Source organism: Temnothorax americanus, unplaced genomic scaffold, assembly GCF_048541705.1.
Source record: "Temnothorax americanus isolate GAGA-0224 unplaced genomic scaffold, ASM4854170v1 Scaffold112, whole genome shotgun sequence".
NCBI classification, from domain to species: Eukaryota; Metazoa; Arthropoda; class Insecta; order Hymenoptera; family Formicidae; genus Temnothorax; species Temnothorax americanus.
In genome coordinates, this window is record NW_027509245.1 from 195,040 (window position 1) to 219,794 (window position 24,755).

The window sequence follows — 24,755 nt, forward strand, 5'->3', positions numbered from 1 at the left end:
ATTTTTGGTGTTTTTTTCGTAAGGGTATGAATAACTAAATGAGTCCATAGTTAAAAAGAAAAGAAAAATTCCTAACTTACATGCTTTGTGCGTTGTGTGGTGATAAAACATGGTCAATCATTGAAGTGTAAAAAGTAAAAATCGATTGTGTCAGGGAGCACGTCTGCACGCCTCAGTAACGGACAACACAATGAGCAATATTTAATAAACAATAATAGTTTATGACAAATAGAGGTTGATTATGTGACCTCTATTATATAGTTTGTCATTTATTGCTGTCAGGTTCTCTGTGTCCTTTTGAAGGTTGATCGTTTGATTGTGTTTTTTAATTAAAAACATCTCGGCGATTTCTCTCTTTTTGACATGTTTTTCTTTATGTAAAATTTTTGTATCAGACCAATTAAACTCATGATTTAATTCAAGCCAGTGTTTGCTTATTACTAGATGATTGCTGGCGTGCTTCCTTATGTCAAACTTATGTTTCTTAATTCGAGTTTCGAGACGTCTTTTCGTTTGTCTTATATACGTCGCGTCGCAGTCCAAACAGTTCTCATAAAAAGTTACAGCGAAAGTATCCGTAATGTTTTAAACAACCGTGGCTTTGATGTCGTTTATATTGTGCCTAAGAAACTCACTCAGGAAAAGGACTTGGTTAGCGGATGTGTGTGTGAGTAGATGCGGTAGGCGATTGCGATATAGCGTATTGCGATTAGCTGCGTTCAGGTTTGTTTTGGCGATAAGTAAAAGGCGAGAGGGGAGATAAATTGGAAAGGAAACGGTAAGATTGGAGGGAAATAAGGAATTATCGAAAGAGAGGTCTAATTAACGTGATAAAAATATGTCGAAGTTCAAGGTTAGGTCAGAGAGGGGAAAAGATAGGCTAGAGATAATATAGGGAATCTGCTTCTCTTTTTCTTAGCATCGTGTAACACCGCCTGAAGGTACTCTTAGAAAAAAGGCAAGTGGCGCAAGGCGATCGGGTACAATTGCCGGAGGCAAAGAAGAAGATGGCTGAATATAATGATAATATTTAAGCAATCGTGATACAAAAAAACGAAATTTTTTTTCTGCGTAGTCTTCGGTTTTTGACTTGCGGGAACATTGTCACGAATTGCCTGTCAAATGCTTGTGTAAGATTTCACCTGAAGAGGGTCCAAATCTGGACCAAAACGTTGTGATTTTTTACGAATAAATAGTGCCAGTTATAGTCAACTGAAATTTGTGATTCTATTTTCTATCCACTGGCGGAAAAAACTTTTCCATTATTTTAGAAGATTTGAAGCGACAAAAAAACGGTAGAAACTCGGAAAACGGAAATTTAGCTGAAGAGGTAGCAGAGAGAGCAATCGATTTGCTGAAGAAGAAGGATGGTGGTAGGAAGTTGCAAGGAGAGAAAATCATGGAGGGGACAATGGAGGAAGTAAGAAAATTGAAATTGAATTGACTGAAGAAGGTGAATTAGAAGAAAAAAAGTATTAAGGATGCAGCAGGTGAATTCCTCAACAAAGAGTTAGATTTTAGGGAGAAAGTGAAAAATGTACAGGTTGTAGGTAGAGAAGGAAAGAAGGTGGTAATTGTGGAGCTGTACGATTGGGAGGTGAAAGAGAAAATAATAAAGGAGAAAAGGAAATTAATATAGGTACTACAGGAAAAGCGTTAAAAAATAGGAACATTGGGGGAAAGTTACTTAATGATAAGATATGGTCGCTGGAATATGCCGACGACATGGTGTTTGTGGCGAAAAATAGGGTTGCGTTAATGGACATGATAGACACGTTAAGAAGATTGTTAAAGAAAAAGAAATTATCATTATGTGCGGATAAGACTAAAGTTATGGTTCTTAATAGAAGAAACAAAGAGAAAAAGGGGAAAGATGCAAATAGGAGGATAAAGAATTAGAAGAAGTCCAGACATTCAAATACCTGGGTTTTGTATTTAATAATAAAGGAAATTATAAGGATTATATATAAAAGAGCTGAGTTGTAAAGGAAGGATGGCAGCCAATAGAGTCTGGGGATTAGCGAAAAGGATCTGTAAAAACGATTTTTATAGGAGACGGATATTATTTAAATACTTAGTACAAAATTTGTTGTCGTAAGGTGTGGAGATTTAGGGCTGAGCGGAAAAGAAAGAGTTAGAGAAGATTATGCTAGATTACGTAAGGTAGGTTTATAAATTGGATTTCTGCACGCCGAGATATTTGATGTCGAAGGAATTAGGACTTAAAAAGTTGAGGATCGGATGAGGGATAAGAGCAATGAAGTTCGAAAAGAAAATAAGAGCAAAAAAGAAGATAGATGGTTAAAGAAATGTTGGTTAAATAAGGATAAGAATAACTGGGGGGATATGTATAGTAAAAAGAAAGAACTATATTATAATAGGAATGGTTGGGGAGTGCAAGCTATAGAGGGCATTAAGGCAGCGGGGGTGATATAAAGACGGAATTGGTGCACAGAGATTGGGAGGTCCAACGACAAATGGAGGAGAATAGGTTAATGGAAACTAAATATAATGAAAGTTATAAGGAGCTCTATATGAGTATGGATGGACCCAGGTATTTGAAAATGGAAAACTTAGTTAAGTTAAATGCGATAAATAATGTAAGAGCGTTAATAAGATTAAGATGTGGAAATATGGAGGAAGGTAATAAGTATTGGTTGGAGGATAAGAAATTGATGTGTGTTCTGCGGCTAAGGCAAGGATAACCTTAGGCACTATATCGAAAACTGTGATTACACCAAAGACTGGTTCACAGGGTTAGGGAATAATAATAATGAAATTGTAAACAGATTGTGTAATGATGTATTGGAGAGAATGAAAGGCGACGTAATGACGAAATTTTAGAGAAAGAAAGAATGTAAAATAAAGAAAAAGAAATAAGAACATATTAAGAGTGTGCGGAATGGGTATGAATGTGAGTGTAAATGGAGTTGAGGTTCTATTGTAAACCAAGTCCCTTCTTGGCTTTTTGCTGAAGGAATAAACGATTGTTTAATATTAGAAGGGGAAAGGACAGACTGGATGATATGAAACAGATAGAATTAGTTTATAAAATTGACTGTTCAGACTGCGACGCGACGTATATAGGACAAACGAAAAGACATCTCGAAACTCGGATTAAGCAACATAAATCTGACATAAGGAAGCACGCCAGCAATCATTCAGTAATAAGCAAACACCGGCTTGAATTAAATCATGAGTTTAATTGGTCTAATACAAAAATTTTACATAAAGAAAAACATGTCAAAAAGAGAGAAATCGCCGAGATGTTTTTAATTAAAAAACACAATCAAACAATCAACCTTCAAAAGGACACAGAGAACCTGACAGCAATAAATGACAAACTAATAGGGGTCACATAATCAACCTCTATTTGTCATAAACTATTATTGTTTATTAAATATTGCTCATTGTGTTGTCCGTTACTGAGGCGTGCAGACGTGCTTCCTGACACAATCAATTTTTACTTTTTACACTTTAATAATTGACCATGTTTTATTATCACACAACGCACAAAGTATGTAAGTTAGAAATTTTCCTTTTCTTTTTAACCATGAACTCATTTAGTTATTTATTTTAAGTTTAAAAATTTATTATAGTTATTATAGTAAATTTATTATAGTTTAAGCAAATTCCGTTTCGTTTCTTTCTAGTCTTTAAATCTGACTTGCAGGCACATTGTCGTGATTAACAATTAAATGTCTTCGTAAGAATATGTATACACTTGAAAAGGACTCAAATTAGAGTCGAACTCGTGCTGACTTATTAATTAAATTTGCCAATTATAGTCAAAGAAGTCTCATTACTGTTATTTATCCACTGGCGAAGAAAATTTTTTTTCATTTTTTATCATACACCATGCTTGATCGTACGAATGAACATAGTGTTGTCAGATATCGGTAGGGATAAAGTGTTCTTGATATTCTTTTTTTCCATTTTCACTCTAGTGATAGAATATAATTAAAAGATAGAATACAAAAAATGAGGGTGATCAAAACTGGCACGACTGTTACATGGAGTAAATTGTCATCTAAATAAATATATCTTTCTCGTTTAATATACCTCTACCGTGAGTACCAAAAGTTCCGGAACGGTCAATTATCTCCAATAAACCAATACTTTCTGAGATAATTGGCCGTTCCAGAACTTTTGGTATACTCACGGTATACAAATACCTTACATAACTTGAACATCTTAAATATCTCACTCATGTAATAAGGCAAAAAATGTCACAGAAAGACGTTACTTGTTTTAAAAAACAAATAATGTGATAAGCAAAAAAAATTTTTCAAGGTCATATTTTTTGAGATTACAAGGTCATCGATATTTTTTGAAACGGAGCTATATAAATATTTTGTCATTGCATAATAATAGCTTAAGTTAAGACCAACGATAATATTACTTTGAGTACGAGAAATCCAGAAATATATAAGAATAGATATAAATAAAACAATTACGAGATTAATTTTAAAAAAATTGTATATTTTAATAAATTCTGAAAATAATGCCTATTAGTTTTGTTACATTTTTGTAGATAATTCTTTGGTCTTCTTTACAATTTTCTGACTGCAAAAATGTACCGAAATGTATAATAAACATCTTTTTAACAATTTATTTAAAAAATTTTAGCTATAACTCATATTTTTTTATTCAGTATACGAAAATAAATTACAATTTTGTATTAAAAATATTTTTAATATATAGGTACAATGTTGTGTTAAAAATATTTTTAATATACAAGGTGTTCTATTTTAATTTCAACAGTCAAATATTATGATATCACGTAGTTGTAGAAAATAATGTTTCTAACAGAAGTTGTATGATTTCAAGGGAGACATAATAATGGTGGCAACAATTCGATCTTGGATAGTCGTTTGAAGGTCACGTGAATGTCACCTCCTATTTCTTAAATAAAACCTCATTTTCCATTGCATACTCTTGTAGCTTACCTTGAAAGTTTTTCAAAATAATAATAAAGTTCTTTTTTGTTAAGAATTTCCTTAAATATTTTAAATTTTGTCATTATATTTTTTATGTAAAATATGAAATATATCGTAAAATAATCACTTTTCGATGACTTTACCTTGATACCTTTATACGTAGGATAATGAAAGGAATTGAATAATAATATTAATAATAATATTAATATGTATGTATGAGTTTATTGTATATCCCCGCAGGGTTTACAAGCCGTTTTTGTGAGGAACGATCCCAAACCTCTTACAAATACCAATCCCCTTATACCCGACCTGGCCGCGTGCGACCCTTTACATCCTATTACCCTCCACTCTTTCGGACCCTGCTTTTCCTTTTCCTCCTCCTGGCCGCTTCTTCCGTTGGACTTCCGTTGGGACCCTCTTTCCGTGCTTCATCTCCTCAGCTCTCCGTCTCCTGACCGCTCCCGCCTCTGTAACACAGAAGTAACTTTCTCCCTTTTCTCTTTGCCTCCCACTCCACTCCCCCCTTTTTCGACCCCCGACCTCCTACCTTACTTCTCCTCCCGTTTCCCCTCATCCTCGTTCCACACAATCTCCTTTCTTTTCACCCAAATTCTATTGACTCTCTGCTTCCGCCTTCCGTCCGCTCTTCTGCCTTCTTTCACCCTCTTCCTACAATTAATTCTCGGCACTCTAGGTTCTCGCTGTAACTCATATGGTCAGGTCCTCGTCCACCCCTATTCCCCTTTTCTGCCTAAATACCCCACACCCTCCTAACAGCTCCGCTCCCTCCTTCTCCTCCCACTCCACTATCAGCACCTCTCTCCTTCCCTCCCCGCTTCGTTCCCAGACCCTTCTAACACCCCTGCGTGTCCGTGTGTGTGCGCGCCTCCTATCTCACTCCTCCTTCTCCCTCACTTACTTGTTCACCTTTCACCTGCCTACTCCTTTTCTTCCTTTCTCCCGTTTTTCTTTACTCTTTTTATTGCTTCACTGCTTTCCTGCTTTTCTCGCAGTTTTTTCACACTTTCTACTCTCTCTACTGTCACCACGTGCCTCGCCGCGCGCTCGCTTCGCTCCGTCGACCCCGCCTTGTGGGAAATTGACTCTCGCCTGATCCCAGGACGGATCCACAATCCGTTGTAGACGTGATGAGGGTAAATGGTAGATCACACAGAATTAAGGGTTAGAAAAGAACAAGTTTATTACAAACGTAAGAACCTTTTCGGTCGAGCGCTGAACAAGGTCTGAACTTTCTAACGCTGCACGCAGGCAGCACACTCTAACTAGAGAAGGTTCTCGATTCCCCCACTCTACGCTAGGGAGAAAATGGCGGTAGTAATTCCCCACAGCTTCTCTCTAACCTTGACCCTTTATCGTTGACGCGCTGATGCGCGTTGCGCGTTTGCCCATCTTCTCTCGCGCCATCTCCTCCTTCACCGGTATCCCCTCTCTCTTCCTTACCGGCCCGCTCCGCACGCTAATTCCGCCGCCAGCCCCGCCGCCCTGCAGTGGTGCCAACCTACCCTTTTGAGGCAGCCGGCACCCCGCTCCGAACCGGACCGCCAGTGATGTCTGCTTCCACCGTTCTCCTCGCCAGCCAACCAACGTGCCACGCGTCACTACTCCGACCAGTTAGACCCTGCTCCTTGCCACCTCTCTCTCTCTCTCTCGATTCTTTCTCTTCTTCCGTCTCTGCCCCCTTCTCTTCCTGCTCCTCTCGCCGCGTTATCGTAACCTCATTTTCAACTCTCCTCTTCTCCCTCAATTTCTGGCCGCTTCACCTCGATTCTATCCTCACCTCTAATTCCACCGCTTCCTCTACACCTCCTTCACACCCTCCTTTAATCCTGCACCTCCACCCTTTCACACAACTCTGTTTTCGACCCTATTTCTCCTTTCCGAACTTTCCACCTGCTCCCCTGCCGAGGGCTAACAGGGGAATCCTAATAATATTAATATAATAATATTAATTTTTACACTTGCAATTTTGTAAAATTAAATGTGTTCAAAATGCAACCTTTAAAATGATTTGTTTTGTTTCTTTCTTTTTTTACAACAATCAATTTTTTTCATTATTTTACGTATAAAAGTATTAAATCTTCGAAAAATGAATACTACGAGATATTTCATATTTTATATTAAAAATATCGTGACAAAGTTTAAAACATTTCAAGAAATTTTTAACGAAAGAGAGCTTTATTATAATGTTTTGAAAATGTTTCGACAAGGGCTACAAAAATATGCAATGATAAATAGGAGGTTCTATTTAAGAAATTGGAGGTAACTTTGGAAAACCGAGGAAAACGCTTACTTTCCTTTAATAAATCGTTAACTATAAGATATTTAACTCATAATAACGTTTTATTAATTCTTTGAATACATTTCATCTTTGGAATCTTGCTTAACAAAATTATTTATTATTTCTTCTGCCGCCTCGGCGTTTGGTCTGCGTCGCAATGCTCCGGTTTTTTCTTGAGTTGTGTTCCAACTGTTAGGGTTTTCTCGGTAACTCTTCTGACAGGAGAGAAAAGGAGTGGAGAAGTAAGTGGCGGAATTACCCACGGATTGGGCGGAGTAGACCCCCCGGAGCTCGGCGTTGAAATCCCTGCAATTTAGAAGGGCCGCTTTCTGGGAGGTGTTCGTTCTCCCGAGGCTGGGCGATAATTGGTATTGATTGGTACTGATAATTAGCGTCGATAATTGGTGAAAAGTTCCGATTTTATCGACCAACACTCGAAGTCGGTAGCTGAGTGCTAGAGGCTGAGCGATTAGCACCAGAAGTCAACAGAGAGCCGAAGAAAGGGCGACTAGCGCCAAGAGTTAGCTTAGAGCTAGAGGAAGAGCGACTAGCGCCCGGAGTTGGCTTAGAGGCGGGCACCTAGCACCAGAGGCTAGGCATCTAGCGCCAGAGGACGGCGACTGAGCGCCGAAAACTGGATGACTAGCGTTAGGAGGCAATATAGGTTGCTGGACAGCTTGTCTTGGAGCTGCGTCTGGCGCAACCTTCCTCCGCTTTACTGCGAGAGGTGCAGTAGAAGTGGGCGAGTCTGGTGGGTCTGGTGCTTTTTAGTGATTCCTTTCTCGTCGAAGCGAGAAGAAATTTGGTTACGGCAAGAGCGGAACGTGATTGAAACCTTTGGTCACCCTATAGCACAATTCGCTTTGCTCGATTTTTATTGAATTCGGTTCTCTTAATATTCACTTCGTGGTTGCATTTTAAATGCAAGAATCACTTCCATCTATCAGAGACTCTTCAAAGATTTTGCTTGCAAAGAAACGCGTGGCCTGTCAAACGCGTGGGTCAGAGTGACTTAAAGCTGTCCCACGGTCGTAGGCAAAAATAACCACGTGGCGTACGAAAGAAAATCCCGTGGCTTTTGAAGCGGAGAATAACCTTGTGGCTATTGGAGTTGCCACAGTGACCTTCACGTGACCTTTAAACGACTATCCAAGGTCAAATCATTGCCACCATCTTTTATTATGTTTTCCTTGAAACCAACTTTTGTCTAAAACATTTTTTTATAAAACCACATGATATCGAGATATTTAACTGTTCAAATTAAAATAGAATTACCCTGTATATAACATGCAATTTTTTAAAAATTTTTTGCGGCATTTATACTTGCAGTTTGTTTATAAAAAGTCATTAAAAAAAGACAGCATTTTTAATCCTGGTCTACCTTATGTACCTATAATCATTTTCATGCTGCGCATATGCCATTGAAATGGAAATAAAACCGATGCAAAAAATATCGTTCAATTTTAATATGTTGCGAATACGGAAATTCAACTGCAAATGTTTAATGCAGACACATTATCAATGAAATGTCTTAAAAATAGTATAAAGACTTACAGGCGTTAATAAATCTGTAAATACCGCTGAAAATGTTCGGTTGCGTGATATTCTTATCGGTGAAGAAACTGAGAGCAATTCCTTGATACAGAGAAACCCGTCTACGTGGTGGAATTGGTCCACAAAATCGTCCACCAAACGGTGTCTCTATTAACTTAGTCGTGTTCTCTGATCGTATTTCCGAATATATATCCATATATTCATGGACACAACTAAAAAAAAGTATATTGCGTGATTTTTACGTGTTAGATTCATATTCCTGCGTACATGTAAATTTAAATTTGTTTATATTCAGCAAAAAATAATAGATTATGAGATTTGCTTTAGATACACAAAGATATATAAAGATTCATTACAAATAAGTACAAATTTATTACAATTCTGCTATTTGCGGGAAAGAGACGGTAATCCCTTTCCCACTTACATGTGTACCGTCTACACTGGGCAAAAAAATTATCGCAACAACAATTTACGTCAAAAATTTGCCCAACTTCAAATAAGCATAACTCCGCGAAAAATTGTCATATCTGAAAGTTTTTTTTTTCATTTTAAAGGGTGAAGTCTGTACTTTAAGGAACCATTGTTAGATTTTGAATTTAGCTTTCCCCCTTTCCGCCGTTCTTCCAAAAATAAGGACGTGTTACGTCTCCAAAAAATTGCATACTTTGACACATTTTACGGAGTAGAATGAATTTTTTTTGTAAATATCATGGCAACCATCATAAAATACGAACTCTTCCCTGCAAATTAAAAAAAAAAAAAATAAAGTACGTACGATTTTTTTTCGCCGAGTTATGGCTTATCAAAGTTACCTATGCATTTTTATGCATTTAATTACCGCCAACATTAGTATTACCCGATGAACACTACGGGAAGCAGAGATCATCGCAAACTGATTCTTCGCACAGATCAGATGTGTTATACTAATGCCATAGAATTATTGCCTGTCATGGTTCTCTTCATCTTTGAACACTTATTTGCCACTCAGATGGTCCAGAAATGTATGGTACCTTTCTAAATTGTGGACTTGCATGGGTTTCCACGGGACGATGATATACTTAATAAAAACGGAAATTTAACTGGAGCATGATTGACTTACGAAGAAAGCGTTCTATAATGCTTCTTTTTGACTTTGTGATTGCGGTACGTCTCCATGTTTAATTGATTGCGTTTTGACCCCTATATATGTTAGTAATTAATTTATTCGCTTAATTGACAATTCTGATAAAGTCCGAGTACAGTACAAAACGTCAATTCAATAAATCTGGATATAATTTAAATTTGTTGTAACATCGATTAATACTCGTATATTGGTCCTATTCCCCATGTAATAAAAAGTGACCTTCGGGAATCATTTTATTAAACCCGAAATTCGACGTGGTGGTCAATTACAGTTTAAAAATGAAAAAAAAGTTGTTTGGCAGCCGCTTTGCAGGACAAAGGCTTTGCCAGACTCAAAAAACTATCACCCGAGAGAATCAAATATATAAGCAAAGTACCTATATTTATCATAGAACATTATTTTTTATTTTATCGTTACAAATAATATTTGAAATCGCACGCGCGTTTATTGTATATTATAATTAAATTAACAAACTCCTTTGCTTCGACGTTAATTTTATCACTCACTGGCGAAGTAAAAGTACTTTATTTGTTATTATAATTAAATTTATAATTAGATTCATCATTTGTATTTCTAGTAATTTCAGTAATCATTATCCTTTCATATAAAAATATATCTGAACTTTTATCCGAGTAGAGGTTTATATTTTCAGATTCATCATCTGATTCTTCAGTAATATCACTGTCTGTTTCATTCTTCTCATAACGGAATCGAATCATCTTCTGTAAATATATAATTTGAAATTTAAGAAATTATTAATATTTAAAAATTATTTAAAATGGAAATATTGAAAAATTGTATAATTACTTAATAATGTAAGGAATTAAGCAATTGTCTTTAACCGACTTCAAAAAGAAGGAAGGTTCTCAATTCGGCGAGTATGTATGTATATGTCTACGATTTTCTCTGAAACTACTGGACGGATTTAGATGCAGTTTTAACTGTTCTATAGAGCAATCCTCCAGAAAGATTGTGACAGGAAAGTAAGATAGTAAGATTTCTCTCGACGTCAACGCTTTACTCCTCGAAGCGGCCTTTGAGGAGTTAATTGTAAATTTTGGGGAGCTCAATCTGCTCAATTGTAAATTAGTATATTTAAGTGAATTGTATATTAGTATCTTATTAGTGTTTCGGGAATGATCGCAAATGGCGTCGGTCGCCGGAGAGCCTATGCAAACAATTGTAGAATTCCGTCAGTAAAATTGGATGTCCTTATAAGTAAAATATATATTCTTTATCTCAACTTCTTGTAAATCTATTTCCCTTGGGTCCACCAACTGATCTCGCCTGGTGTTGTCTCATGTTAGTCAAGGTTTATTGGTTTCAACAAAACCGATTGGCGCCCAAAATTTTGTTCAATTTATCAATCAGTAACGTTAATGTAAATATATTAGAACCCTGTCAGCTAAGGGACCCGGCCGCGACAGGTGTGGATTCACAAATCATGTTTCATTTGACGCCCAACGTGGGGCACGTTGGAATTATAAATAACTAATATTTTGTAGTATAATAAAGCTGTTAAATTGTAAAGTAGTAATTAAATTTAAATAAAATAAAATTGTAGAGAATATGTTGCATGAAACCGAGAATATTCGCTCATAGAAAGTTCAAACGTTATACCGTTTATACGAACAGCTATACTTGTGACTCTCGCTTATTATTGTAACTAAGATCCATTTGATGTAAATCATTTAGACAATTGGCACAATTATAAGCTATTATTTATTCCAACGAATTATTTATTAAATAAAGTTTGGCAAGATATAATACAGGACTCGTTGTAAAATTAGATACTCTTATCAAACGTATTTAACGCAATTCCAAAAATTTATGTGATGAAATCATGACAAATATGTTTTTCTCACCGCCTAATAAGAGGACGACTAGATCAAGAACTAAAAAATTAAAAGAAAATTCAGATGAAATATCTAACGTTCGAGGCTCTGCCACGTCGAACGATGAAACGCTCCCTACTCCATCTGATTGTGAGAGGAGAAACCCGACGAGTGAGGGCATATGCCAGCCGAGTCGGTTCAGTCGTTAGATGCTGACGGCGGCGCAAGGGCAGAAAGGTTTTCTCAAATCTCAAACGCGGGTAGTATAGTAACTGAAGCGCTCGGTAATTTTTCCGCGTCTGTTCGGGAAGGTATACTGATAGGAATAGGAAGAGGAAGAGGATCGCGAGGAGCAACGCCGATTTTGTATAATAATTTACGTTCTCCGCCACTAAAATCGTTGGTCGGGAAAATAGGCAAAAAAGTTAATGAATACGATGTAACATTAACACATATTGAGTCACTCGCATATATCGAGGGCAGAATTAATGAATTAATACAAAAATTCGATCAATTAAATAATCGTAATTATATTGAAATTCCATCATGCCCTAACCCCACGTCTGATAAGGGAGAAAATGAAACGGGTGGAGCGATGGTAGCTGGTAAAGCGTCGAATTATATGCCGGTTAACGAAAATAGTGAGGTATCAAACTTCATGTCAATTAATAATAACAAATGTTATGTCAAACGTTTTGTCTGCAAATAATGACGAGACAAATTCAACTGATAATTTGGCACCCCCGTTGCTTTATGGTACACGTGAATTATCTCGGGAAAGATTCTTGTTGGGAAGGAGTCCCTCCTGGGCTTTTACGCCATATAACGGGGAAAATGTAACAATCACCCAATCATTAAATAAATTAAATAACGGTGAACTGTCTAGGACGTCTGGAACCGGAAAACCAAATACTTTATCGCGAAACGAGGACTTTCTGATCGATTTAGCCGAAAAGGAACCTCGTCGAATACGTTTTCAGAAAGGTTATAATCCAAATGTGCGAAATACTCAATCGTTAGGTATAGGAAACCCGATCACGGGACAATTTAATCGTCAGGTCGATGAACTTATTGGCAGTTCAATCAAATTAACGGTGACACGTTTAACGCCCGAAAGCGAATTAATAACGGAAGAAAACTTCCTAACTAAAGAGGAATATCAACGAGTGACTAGGAACTGGAACAAGTCACCCTATCCGGAAAATTTTAATTCTGCTTATCGTCACCGGGAAAGGAGGGTTTTATCGTGGCGGAGTAGTGAGTCGAGTGATAGCAAAGATGGTACGCCTTTTACAGTCTCGTACTCTCCCTCCTTTCCTCGTCTTCTATCCTTTCATTCTCCACCTCACCGCCCCGTCCACGATCCTCCACCTCATCTTCCTTTCTTTCATCGTTAGGTCCTCATTGCAACTCATATTCATATATCCTTTTCTCAGCTGCCCTTCCGTCTCTGTGCCTTCGTCTCCTTCTGTAACTAATAAACTATTAGACTCTCATCCCTGCTCTCTTCTTAACCCACTCGCCCCGTATACTTCTCTGTATCTTTCTTCTCTTTCCCTAGCCCCATATCACTTTCCTTCACAACACCACCTCCACCACCGATTCCATTGTCAGCTTTTTTCTCTCCCTGTGCCCTCCTTCCTCTTTGCCTTTCCTTTTCTTCGCCACCGTCCCTCTCACCCTATCAGCCAGAAACATCCTCACCCTCACGCGCTTGTCTCCTCTCTTCCTCAGCTCTCTTATTCGTACCTCCTGCCCCGCGGCAGCCGATCTATACCTCTCACAATCAGCTTACACCGCTCGACGCTTCCTCCCTCCTCCTCCCCTGCTTGTCTTGCTACTATCTTTTCGCTTTATTTACATTGATTCGCGCTCGAGCCACGGTAGCGTACGGACGTTGGTCGTTCCTCTCCCGTGATCCTGCGCAGTTGCGCTTTATTCTTGTATTGGTTAATTATTCTCGTGCCGCGCGGGTTTTTAGATAAAGGGCTCGGTGTGTTTTACTGTATATTTTCCCGTATTTCGGGAATATCTCGCGGTTTTATTGTTCTTTCGTTTGTGCTGCTTTGTTGAGTTTACATCGTCACGCAATTCAGCGAGGAAATGCAGGCGGCTTCGGCCACGTGCATTCTCAATTCCAGCAAGACCGCCCTTTCCCAGCAGAGGCTTTCCACATCATTAAGTAAGTTCAATAAGTTTTCGAATAGTCTCACTAACGAGGCTAGTACGCTTAACTTGCCCGTGAGCCCCGTCAACTCGCAAAAAAAAAATTAGATCTCGCTCTCCGTCTGAAGAACGTGAATCCTTGTCAAATCTCGATTACGATTCTCTGCAGGAGTCAGACAATAACATGGGGGATAAAAATAAGAATAAAAAACGTAATTCCGTTAATGATAAGGGTACGGGTAATAAGATTCCCTCCCTCCCTTGTCCTTACGTTGGCCCTACGGCCCCATACAGGCCGAACATGACCGTCCTCAATAACGTTACTCGCGCGATAACCGATGCGGCGCGTACGGTATCCGGTTTTATTTCCCATGTTAATAACAACTCAAAACAGAACATTTGCACAAAATTCAAGACAAAAACATCACGGTTCCTCTAACAAGTCTCCATGCGAATCGAATAAGATCGTTCTCGATAACGCTACTCGCGCGGTAACCGACACGGCGCGTAAGAGGTATCCGGTTTCATTCCCCATGTAAATATTGACTCAAACCAAAACATTTCACAGGAAATTTAAAACAAAGACGCTACGGTCTCTTCGGATATTGAGATGGCTCAAATTAATTCAGATAAATCTCCTTTTACGAACTCTAATAAAGTCCAAACGCGTAATAGGTACCAAAAAGGGGGTTAAGCACCCGACTGAAGACAGCCTCCCCCCGAGCGGTAGTGGGGCGCCAGATTTACCCACTCTTAGCAAGAAATACCGCAGAGAAGCTAACAGGTATTCCTTTACGGACTTTCCGCCGTACTTAGTGCACTTCCAGTACGCGGAACCAACCGCGGCTCCCGACTCCCTTTTTATTTCCAAAATCATTAACAAATTCCTAGGAGAAAATGTAATGAAAATCCGCGCTATCGGAAACAATAAAGTTAGGGCTCAGTTTGATTTCTTTCAGGCGGCCAACCAGGTCATAGGTCACCCCTCCCTTAAAAAGCATAACCTTGTTGCGTTTATCCCTTCTTTTAAGATTATGCAAATAGCCCTCGTAAAGGGTATCCCTTTGATTTTTTCTGACGATGAGCTTTTGTAAGAGATTGAATCTTCGACCAAAATTATTTCAGTCCAGCGTTTAAATCGTCGCGTCAAAAAAGATGGAGAATCCAAGTTCGAGCCCTCCAAAACAATTTTGATAAAATTTGAGGGACAGATCCTCCCTACTGAGATTGCAATTTTTAAAACCAAACTCGCGATCGAGCCATATATTCCGCAAGTCCAGATATGTTTCTCATGTTATCGTTTTGGGCACATTGGTTCGGCATGTCGCAGTAAACCACGCTGTAATAGATGCTCATTAGAAAACCACTCACAGAGAGAAGACTGTCCCAGACTTAATCTCTCCCCTATCTGTATAAATTGTAAGGGGGATCATTTTTCTACAGCATCATCCCGTCCTATCTTTATCAAACAGAGACAAATTGTCTCTATCGCCGCCAAGGAAAACATCCCTTACTTGGAGGCGCGGAACCGAGTTGAGAACTCGTCTCCGCTTCCAGACTTCAGTTCCTCAGATTCCTTTCCCTCGATTTCCAGTACTCCCAGCTCGGGGCGTTCTCAAAAGAACCTCCGCTTTAATCTTGAATCTAACCCCCCCGCTCATAACACCCTCTCTGCCTCTCCGAGTTCTTACTCCGGCATTCTTCGCAATCTAAATAATCAAAAAAGTCACACCCCATACCGGTTAATTTAAACTCGTCGAGTCAAGTCACCTCTGTTAGAAATCGGCAACAAAATAAGAAGTCTCACGACGCCTGTCTTATTTTTCCCAACGGTAGAGGAGAGCCTAATGACCGCAACCCCCCAATATTCACTTTTGGTAAATCCCCTGGAAATGACACCCCTAGCTCTTCTCGTCCTAATACCAGCGACACTTTTAAAGCCCTCTCTCCTATCATTAAAGCCCTTATCGAGTTTGTCCACAAATTACCAGAACTGTTCCCTATCATTCAAGACTCTCAAATATATCAAATGGTACTACAACTATGTACCATTATTAGAGGCATTTTTGGTCTCTAAATGCCCTCCAACCCTTCCGGCCATAGCCCTCTACCTAGTTTTCGTGTATTATACTGGAATTGCAGGGGATCAGTTCGCCGGAAGCCGGACATTAAAAACCTATGTCAATCCTACGATATTATTTTCCTATCCGAAACCCTCCTTAAACCGCACCATTCATTTTCCATCTTTGGATTTAACGTGACTCGCAATGACAGTGACGTCGGCCACCAAGGCATAGCGTTACTTATCCGTAACAATATTACCTTCTCCTTTATCAACCTCGACAATATTTTGCGTGGCGACGATTCGGTCAAAGCTATCGGCATCAAGATTTTTGTGTGCGGCACTAGTGCGGCAATTTTTGGTATCTATAGACACCCGGGAAGTTGTCCGCAGGACACGTGGCAGAAAATATTTAACCTTGCAAATACGTTCCCTCATTCCTTTCTCCTTGGCGACCTCAATGCTCATCATCCTTATTGGGGAGCATCTTCACCTAATCCGGCGGGAAGTCATAATGGACTTGTTGGACAAATTCCCCTTTACCCTTCTTAATCCTAACACGCCTACTTTTATTCCCCCCCCCCTGGTATTACCCCACCTTTGATCGACTTGGCCATTGCATCTTGCGGTTTTGCTGCCCTCCTCAATGTTGAAATCTTGAAAGACACGTGCGGTAGCGATCATCGTCCTATTGAGATCACTGTTAATGCGAATATCAAAACCAATAACATCTTTTCACACAAGCATAAATTTTCTCGAGAGCAATTAAGCGATTCACTCGAGCGTTGGAGGCACGCGCAAGTTTCATCGAATCTAGTGTCTTAAATGTAACAGACAACAAACCGATAGCTCAATACGACACATTCTTTGACTTCCTCCAGAAATGCATTAGCGAATTTTCTCCCTCGTTCAACAACTCAGTCGCTAATAATTATAGCAACCTCAATGAGCTAAACAAGAAACACCCTCCTTCTCCTTGGTGGAACGCTGACTGCGAGGAGGCAATCAAATCTAAAAAAAAAAAACCTCAAGGTATATCGGAAAAACCCATCTATAGCTAATTATCAAGCCTGTCGTAAACAAGTATCTGCAACTCGGAGAATTCTAAGAGCTGCCAAGCGTGAGAGCTGGAAAGCATATTGTTCTTCCCTCGACTTTATGACTCCTACCCCCTCTATTTAGCGAATGATCCAAAGATTTCCCAATCGAAAGCTTGCCCCCGCAGGTGATTCGAATCTTATTAGTGACTCCTTAGCTGAGGATTCTATGGCAAACATCACCCCTCCCCCCCCGGCTTGCTCGGAGGGGAGGAGAAACCTCCTTGAAGGTCACTGCTCTTGCGATGGGCCGCTCATGTGGCTTGACAACCCATTTCAGTATTCTAAATTTCATCATGCTCTTACAACATGTAAAGGTAGCTCTAGTCCGGGCTTTGACCGCATCGATTACAAGATCCTCAAAGCTTTGCCTCTTTCGCTTCAAAAGCTGCTCCTTAGAATTATGAATAACATTTTCGTGGAAGGCACCTTTCCCGAACCCTGGTCCCACTCTCTGGTTTACCTGATTCCTAAGCCACACGGTAAAGGAGTACGTCCTGTCGCTTTTACCTCATGCGCTCTCAAAATTTTGGAAAAAATGATTCTCAATCGAATACATTGGAGTTCTGAATCTGGCACCTCTAACCTAATCCCGGAACATCAATATGGTTTTAGAAAGTTTCGATCGTGCGCGGATAATCTTACCATTTTAGGTTCGGAAATTCATAACAGCAACCTTCAGGGCAAAGCCACCGCAGCCCTCTTCATAGACATTAAGGGGGCTTTTGACAACGTCATCCCTAGTATTTTAATAAACGATTTAATTAAGGCAAACTTTCCCGGTAAAATGTGCCAATTTGTACAAAATCTTATCTTTGAAAGAATAGTTTAATTTGTTATCCAGGGCCGGCTCACCTCTCCCCGTGTCTCGCGCAGAGGCTCTCCACAAGGTTCGGTACTTAGCCCGTTCCTATTTAATTTCTATTTTAGAAAAATAGCTTCCTTGCTCCACTGTAGAGTCAAAATCCTGCAATTCGCGGACGACATGGCTTGAAACTTTGCTCGCTAACATCAAGAGCTATCTCTATGGTAGAGGCTTAGAAATATCCCCTACAAAAACGGAACTCATGATTTTTGCAAAACAGAAAATCCCAAATGTCAAAGAATTTAAAATTCAGATCGGATCTGACATAATTACCCCCTCTAATTCCGTTCGTTTCTTAGGGGTTATCCTGGATCCCAAACTTACTGGTGACCTGCACATGAAGTCTGTAATCAATAAAGCTAGAAAGGTGGCAGACGTCATCTCTGCTCTTCGAGGGGTTTGGTGGGGATCTCATCCTCAGCTACTCCTCAATATCTACCGCGCAGTCTTGCGAGGTTATATCGAGTATGCCTCTCACATCTTTTCGCTTAAATCAAGTCCTAAATTTCACCGCCTCGAAATAATCCAGAACAAAGCCATTAGAGCCTGCTTGGGCTACCAAATTTCTACCCCCATCAATACCATGTTCGCGGAAGCGAAGGAGCCGCCACTTAAACTTTGCCTTAAATTCCTGGCGGCGAAATACCTAATCAAAACAATGTCTATTACCGACCATCAGGTTTTGGAATCTATGTTTCGACTAGCGCTTACATCCCGAGAATATCCTGCGGGCTTGACATATTGTCGAGAAAAATTTCCCCTCTTTGATTTATTCCTACAACTTAAATCCCTCCGACCTTCGCTACACATTGCAGTAGCCCCCTCTCTCTTCCAACATTCCTATCAAGCTATTCTCTTTACTCCCATATTTTATTGTCCGGAACAAGATTTTATTGACCTTATTGATCAAGTCCACCGTACAAAACCTATTCCTTCAAGCGTTTGGTCTTATTATGCGAGATACTCCATTGTATTTTATACGGACGGTTCCAAGATAGGTTCGGCAAACTGGGTGGGAGCCGCGTGCTTCTCGCCACAACTACAACGCAGTCTGATGTTTAAACTCCCGGCTCGAGCTTCAATTTTCATAGCTGAAGCTTGGGCCATATACAATGTCGTTTTACTCACTTTAGACTTAGATGCTCCCAAATTCACCATTGTCTCAGACTCAAAAAGCATCTTGGAGGCGCTTACACCCCACCAACACACAAACGTTATGTAAACGTTTAAAAATCGTTTTTCGTTCGTGAACCTGCCGAATGGTTTTTTTCTCTAACGATAAAAACGTCCTGTGTGGAGACTAAGTCCAAAAACGCCGCGTGAACGTTTTAGAAACGTTCAGATCCGAACTGTATACCTCCTGATCTCCCCGCACAGAGGGCGTAAGACTCGCAAGCAATACCAATCAGAAGTTTCTAGTATCGTCCAGTATAATCTTGGGCTTGGGTATCATTTCATCCATTTAACCTATACGAATACGTTTTTCTTGAATCAACTGAATTGAAGTGCAGATCGAGTCTTTGTATTTTCGACGACGAGGAGGAGAGCGTGAAAGTGGCCTCCTCCCTCGTCCGTTGGTTGTGTCGCTGCGTGCATATCGCGAATAATAAGATAACAAAAAGTCATTCGTGAAAGTGTCGTCCGCGGTTTCGCGCTGTTTCTCTCGGCCAGTCTCCATCTCCGTCCACCCTCTCCGCGCTCATCATCCGTTCCTATATACGACGTCCTACGTTCCTTCCCTGCTTCCTTTTCTATCTCTGTCCGTCAGCTGAACGTCCGCATCGTGGCGAAAACGGTGTGAAATGTGAAAGTGATCAGAAAAGAAGAGAAGGAGAAAGAGAAAATCGAATCGAATCGAATCGAATCGTTATTTATTACACGCTCTGGGATACATCCCCTAAAGCGTAGAGAGAGAGAGAGAGAGAGAAAGAGAGAGAGAGAGAGAGAGAGAGAGAGAGAGAGAGCAAGAAGAATCGATGTGCTTTGGAAGCCTCAATAATGAATGGTAAATGTTATATCTTTGTATTATTTTGCCCTTTTTACCTACATGTACGTACCTACGTTTGATGTAACGTATTTGATAATAATTTAAATAACATGATATTTGATGTAACATAATAATTTGTGTTACAATTTTATATTATTTTTCTGAGGCTAATCCTTAAGATAATTAATATCTTACATACATTAAAAAAGTTATGATGGTTCGATTCTATTATTTTTATTATATTATAGATCTCTAAAAAGGCTATATATTATATTTGTCGTACGACGGTGTGAAGAAAGTGATCAGAGAAGAAGAGAAGAGAAGGAGAGAGAGAGAGAGAGAGAGAGAGAGAGAGAGAGAGAGAGAGAGAGAAAGAGAGAGAGAGAGAGAGAGCAAGGAGAATCGATGTGCTTTAGAAGCCTCAATAATGAATGGTAAGTGTTATATCTTTTGTATTATTTTGTCTTTTTTAGTGGTAAACTGTGTATGTACCTACGTATTTGATGTAACGTATTTGATAATAATTTAAATAACATGATATTTAATGTAACATGATAATTTGTGTTACAATTTTATATTATTTTTCTAAGGCTAATCCTTAGGATAATTAATATCTTACATGCATTAAAAAAGTTATAATGGTTCGATTCTATTATTTTTATTATATTATAAACTCTAAAGGCTATATATATATTACATTTGTCGTACGACAGCTAGTGTGGATTCCCTCTCATAAAGGTATCACGGGAAATGAGATTGCTGACGAATTTGCCAGAAAGGCTATCAGGTCAGTTATAGAATCTCCAGCATTTAAACTACCACATTCCGATCTTTTTATAGAACAGAGAGAAAAGCTTGCTACAGAATTTTATAATTATTTATTTAGTAGAGCTAGATACAAAGGAAATCATTTTTTTCAAAACATCTATGTCAACTCCCCTAAGCCCTGGTATTATAAATTAGGACTGAAACGAGATGCTATAGTCACGATCTCCAGACTGAGAGCGAATTACTACAACCTCAATTACAGCCTGTATAGAAAAAACATTATTGACGACGGCTCATGCGCTTGCGGCGAACAAATTCAAGATATCAACCACCTAATTTTTTATTGCCCTCTAACATTTAACTGGGCTTCGATCCTCCGACTCGCAGTAACATCACGCAAGGGCCCTTCCTACAATAACATTTTTCCTATTCTGAAAAAACCTACCAACAAAATTAGCCGCTTAATCATGTCCTTCTGCAAAACAGCCAACATCAATTTGTAAATGCGCGCGCCTCCCGCGAGCACGAATGGCCTCAGTTTTTCTCCATATTCTCTTTCTCTCCCTTCTCAGCGCATATCAGCCCCCCCCCCCAATCAAGACCGACAACTTAGTCCTAGTACCCGAGTTAATATCACTAGCATACTTATTTGTATCTAAGCGAATCTGCTGACCAGTAGCACTCATCTGTGTCAGCTATACACACTATGGACAAAGCTGGCCGTATTGTCCTCGGTTAGAGGCAGGAGCCAACGAAATTAAAGAAGAAGAAGAAGAAGAAGAAGCTTTATTTATATTACCCTTTTTGTCGCCTTTCCTTTCCTCTTTCTGCTTTCTTGCTAACCTCCTCTGCCACTCTCTCTGTCTCTTTCTTACCATACCGGAACGGATCTCTTTGACGCTCGACCCGCTCGATCATTCATCGATCGAAAGAGCCAGCTCGCTACTATCCTTACTTCTCACATCCGCCGTCCGTCGGTATCACATCTCTCGCATGCCGACTCGATCAATCTCACGATCGATTCCTCGCTCCCTACCCGTTCCTCCTGCACTCAACTCCTCAACTCCTCAACTCACTCTGCACTCCTCCTACCTTCCCCCTCGTCGCGTCCTCCTTCTCATTCCTCTCCGTCATCCTAACCTCACTTTCAACTCTCTCTTTCTCCCTCAATTTCTGGCCGCTTCACCTCGATCTATCCTCACCTCCAATGCCACCGCCTCCTCTCAACTTCCTTCGCACCCTCCTTCAATCCTGCACCTCCACCCTTCCACACAGCTCTGTTTTCAACTTTATTTCCACCTCTCCAAACTTTCCACCTGTTCCCCCGCCTAGGCTAACGGGGGAATCCTATTATGTCATAGTATATAGTATATATTGTATGAGAAAATATGCACAAATGGAAATTATTAAGCGTACGGCGCAACTGAACAGAACTAACGCAACTCCTACCTACAGCCGACGCCTATATCACATATCATATCATCTTGCCAAAAATCGAATAATGGTATCATAATAAAAATATACATGGATGTATTTGGCATTCGACGCTCTTGGAAAAATTTTTATATTTGGCAAAAATAATAGGTAAAGGTGAGGTTAAATTAAAAAATGTGACAAATTTGAAAAATCTGATTACGCCATTGTAAAGAGCTCAAAAAGCCATAAACCTTTTGTACCAAATTTTTTTCTATTTTCGAAGATATTCGCTAAAAACTATAAAATCCGTTATTTTCGCGGAGTTGTTTCAACCCATAAACGTCGAGATACGCCACAAAAAAAAATACGTGTTTAATGTTTTTTGATGCTCAACAACATATCCAAAGCGCATCCAAATCGGGTAGGGACACTTCCAACCGTTCCCTTGTTAGAAATGACTTTATATTGACTCCTTGTTTATTGTGTCTTTTTGATTTTTGGAAAATGTGGTGTACGTTTCTTGACTGTATATATGCTTATTTATTATAAAAAGTATGATATAAGAATAGTCACAAAAAGGTCAGGGTTTGACCATTATTCAGATACCAATGCAAAATAATATAAAACTTTAAATCTTTCTTGTAAGGTTTGCACTTTTTGTGTCTTAATTTATTTTTTCAGTTTTAATTATAATTAGCAAATATTTATTTTTCTTTAATATTAATTTTTTATTATTTACAATATTAATAATTTATTTTAATGTGGAATGTACTTTATTTTTTCTAAGTACAAAATAAATAAATGCCAGAAGTTTTGTTCGACTCTGTTACTTGTCAATATTGTTTGACAATAAAAATGCACGAAGGTGAAAACCAAATGTGCGCAATGCTCGCGGTGTGTTGTTTTCACCGACGACGCCGAATCGTTTAAGTCCGAAGGCGGCGTGTTGATGCGCGCGGATAGGCGAGCCGAAGTCGCCCCGATGAAAGTCGATCGGGCACGAAACCACGAACACGAAGTAAGAAGTAAGACGTCGGCGGTCGGACATCTTGTCGAAGTTGTGTACGTGCACGCAAGCGAGGACAAGAAACGATCCGCGAGTGCGAGAAACGGCTGTCCATGTGCGCGACGGTTTCGTCATAACCTTCCGCGGCTTCTTTGGCCCCGTCTTTATTCGGCCATTATTCGCGTACGTGCACGCAAGCGAGGAAACGATCCGCGAGTGCGAGAAACGGCTGTCCATGTGCGCGACGGTCTCGTCATAACCTTCCGCGGCTTCTTTGGCCCCGTCTTTAAGGTGCGTTTTCACTCATGTCGAGATGTAGGCGACATCATATATCGAAGTCGCCGACATCGTATATCGTTGCCGCCTACGTTGTGTAAGGGCCTAAGCAGAATGGCTGTCTTGGCAGTGTTTTATGCCTTAAGTCTTTGTCTTATGTAACGCACAATACTGTGTTAATGTTTCCTGTCTTGTGTAGTTATACGTCGCGTATACTACACAAGACAGGAAACATTAACACAGTATTGTGCGTTACATAAGACAAAGACTTAAGGCATAAAACACTGCCTTAAGGTTATAAGACAGCCATTCTGTTTAGGCCCTAACGTGGTAGCCTACGTCGTGTAAGATGGTCGCCGACAACGTGTAACCATGGTCGCCGATATCATGTAATCATGGTCGCCGTCATCGCCGTTATCGTATATGTATTAACATAGCATATAAGAATTTTGTGAAGTGAAAGTTAATAAAATAATAAGAATATTAAAAAAGTATTAAAAAATATAAAATATAAAATATAAAAAAATATAGAATATATATAACAAATATAAAAAATATGGAAAGGACAAGCGTAAGTAAAAAAGTAAATCTGTATAAAGCGTAATAAATATATATAAATATAAATATAGATTTAAATATAAATATAAATACAAATATAAATATAAATATAAATATAAATATAAATATAAATATAAATATAAATATATAAATAATTTTTTAAAATTAAAAACAAATAATAAAATGTCGGTAATTGTTTAGGAAGACGAAATTCAGCAGTATTCCTGCGGAGTGTGTGGTGCTAAAAATCTGATCCCTAATGAAGAAAATGAAATCGATCACGAATGCTTAAATGGTCTTTCAGTATCTGTTGATTCAAATTTTGTTATGCGTCCACGAATAGGTATATGTATAATAATAATAATATTTAAGGGGGTAGACAACCGGCCTTGACAAGCGAAAAAATAGATTTTTTTTAAGTTAAATATTTAAGAAATAAAGAAAAAATTCTGAGTTAAATATTTAAGAAATAAAAAATTCTGAGTATTTGAAACTTTGGCACATATAATTATATATTCTTTTATAATTATTTAAAAAAAATTATTAATATTAGGGAGGGTCCCAATTGCCTACAAATCGATTGCCTACAGTGTCGTTTGCCAACATTTCATTTGCCAACAATTCGTTTGCGCACAAAAATTATTGCCTACAAGTCGATTGCCTACAAGCACTATTGCGCACAATTAAAAAATTAAGAGACGAATAGACGTTTGCACACAAGATACTATTGCACACAAGCCGCATTGCACACATAATATTATTGCCTACAGATCGATTGCCTACAAGCACTATTGCGCACAATT

General features: G+C 39.0%; 2 protein-coding genes across 14 annotated transcripts in view; one reads left to right on the forward strand and one right to left on the reverse strand.

The window, feature by feature from the left end:
• Positions 1-24,755, reverse strand: part of LOC143908712 (dorsal-ventral patterning tolloid-like protein 1) — a 297,226-nt gene that overhangs the window by 182,764 nt on the left and 89,707 nt on the right. For all 13 annotated transcript variants that reach the window (XR_013260224.1, XR_013260223.1, XR_013260222.1 and 10 more), the window contains one exon: positions 8,794-9,005. Coding sequence is in view for 6 of the 13 variants with exons in the window: in XM_077426472.1 (XP_077282598.1) it covers positions 8,794-9,005 (212 nt within the window). In the remaining 7 variants the exon portion in view is untranslated. The remainder of the gene's footprint in view (positions 1-8,793; positions 9,006-24,755) is intronic.
• On the forward strand, positions 13,855-19,332 carry LOC143908700 (uncharacterized). Its single transcript, XM_077426459.1, has 3 exons — positions 13,855-13,933; positions 17,394-17,566; positions 18,015-19,332. Exons 1-3 carry the CDS (start codon positions 13,855-13,857, stop codon positions 19,161-19,163), a joined length of 1,401 nt encoding a protein of 466 aa, XP_077282585.1. The 3' UTR covers positions 19,164-19,332.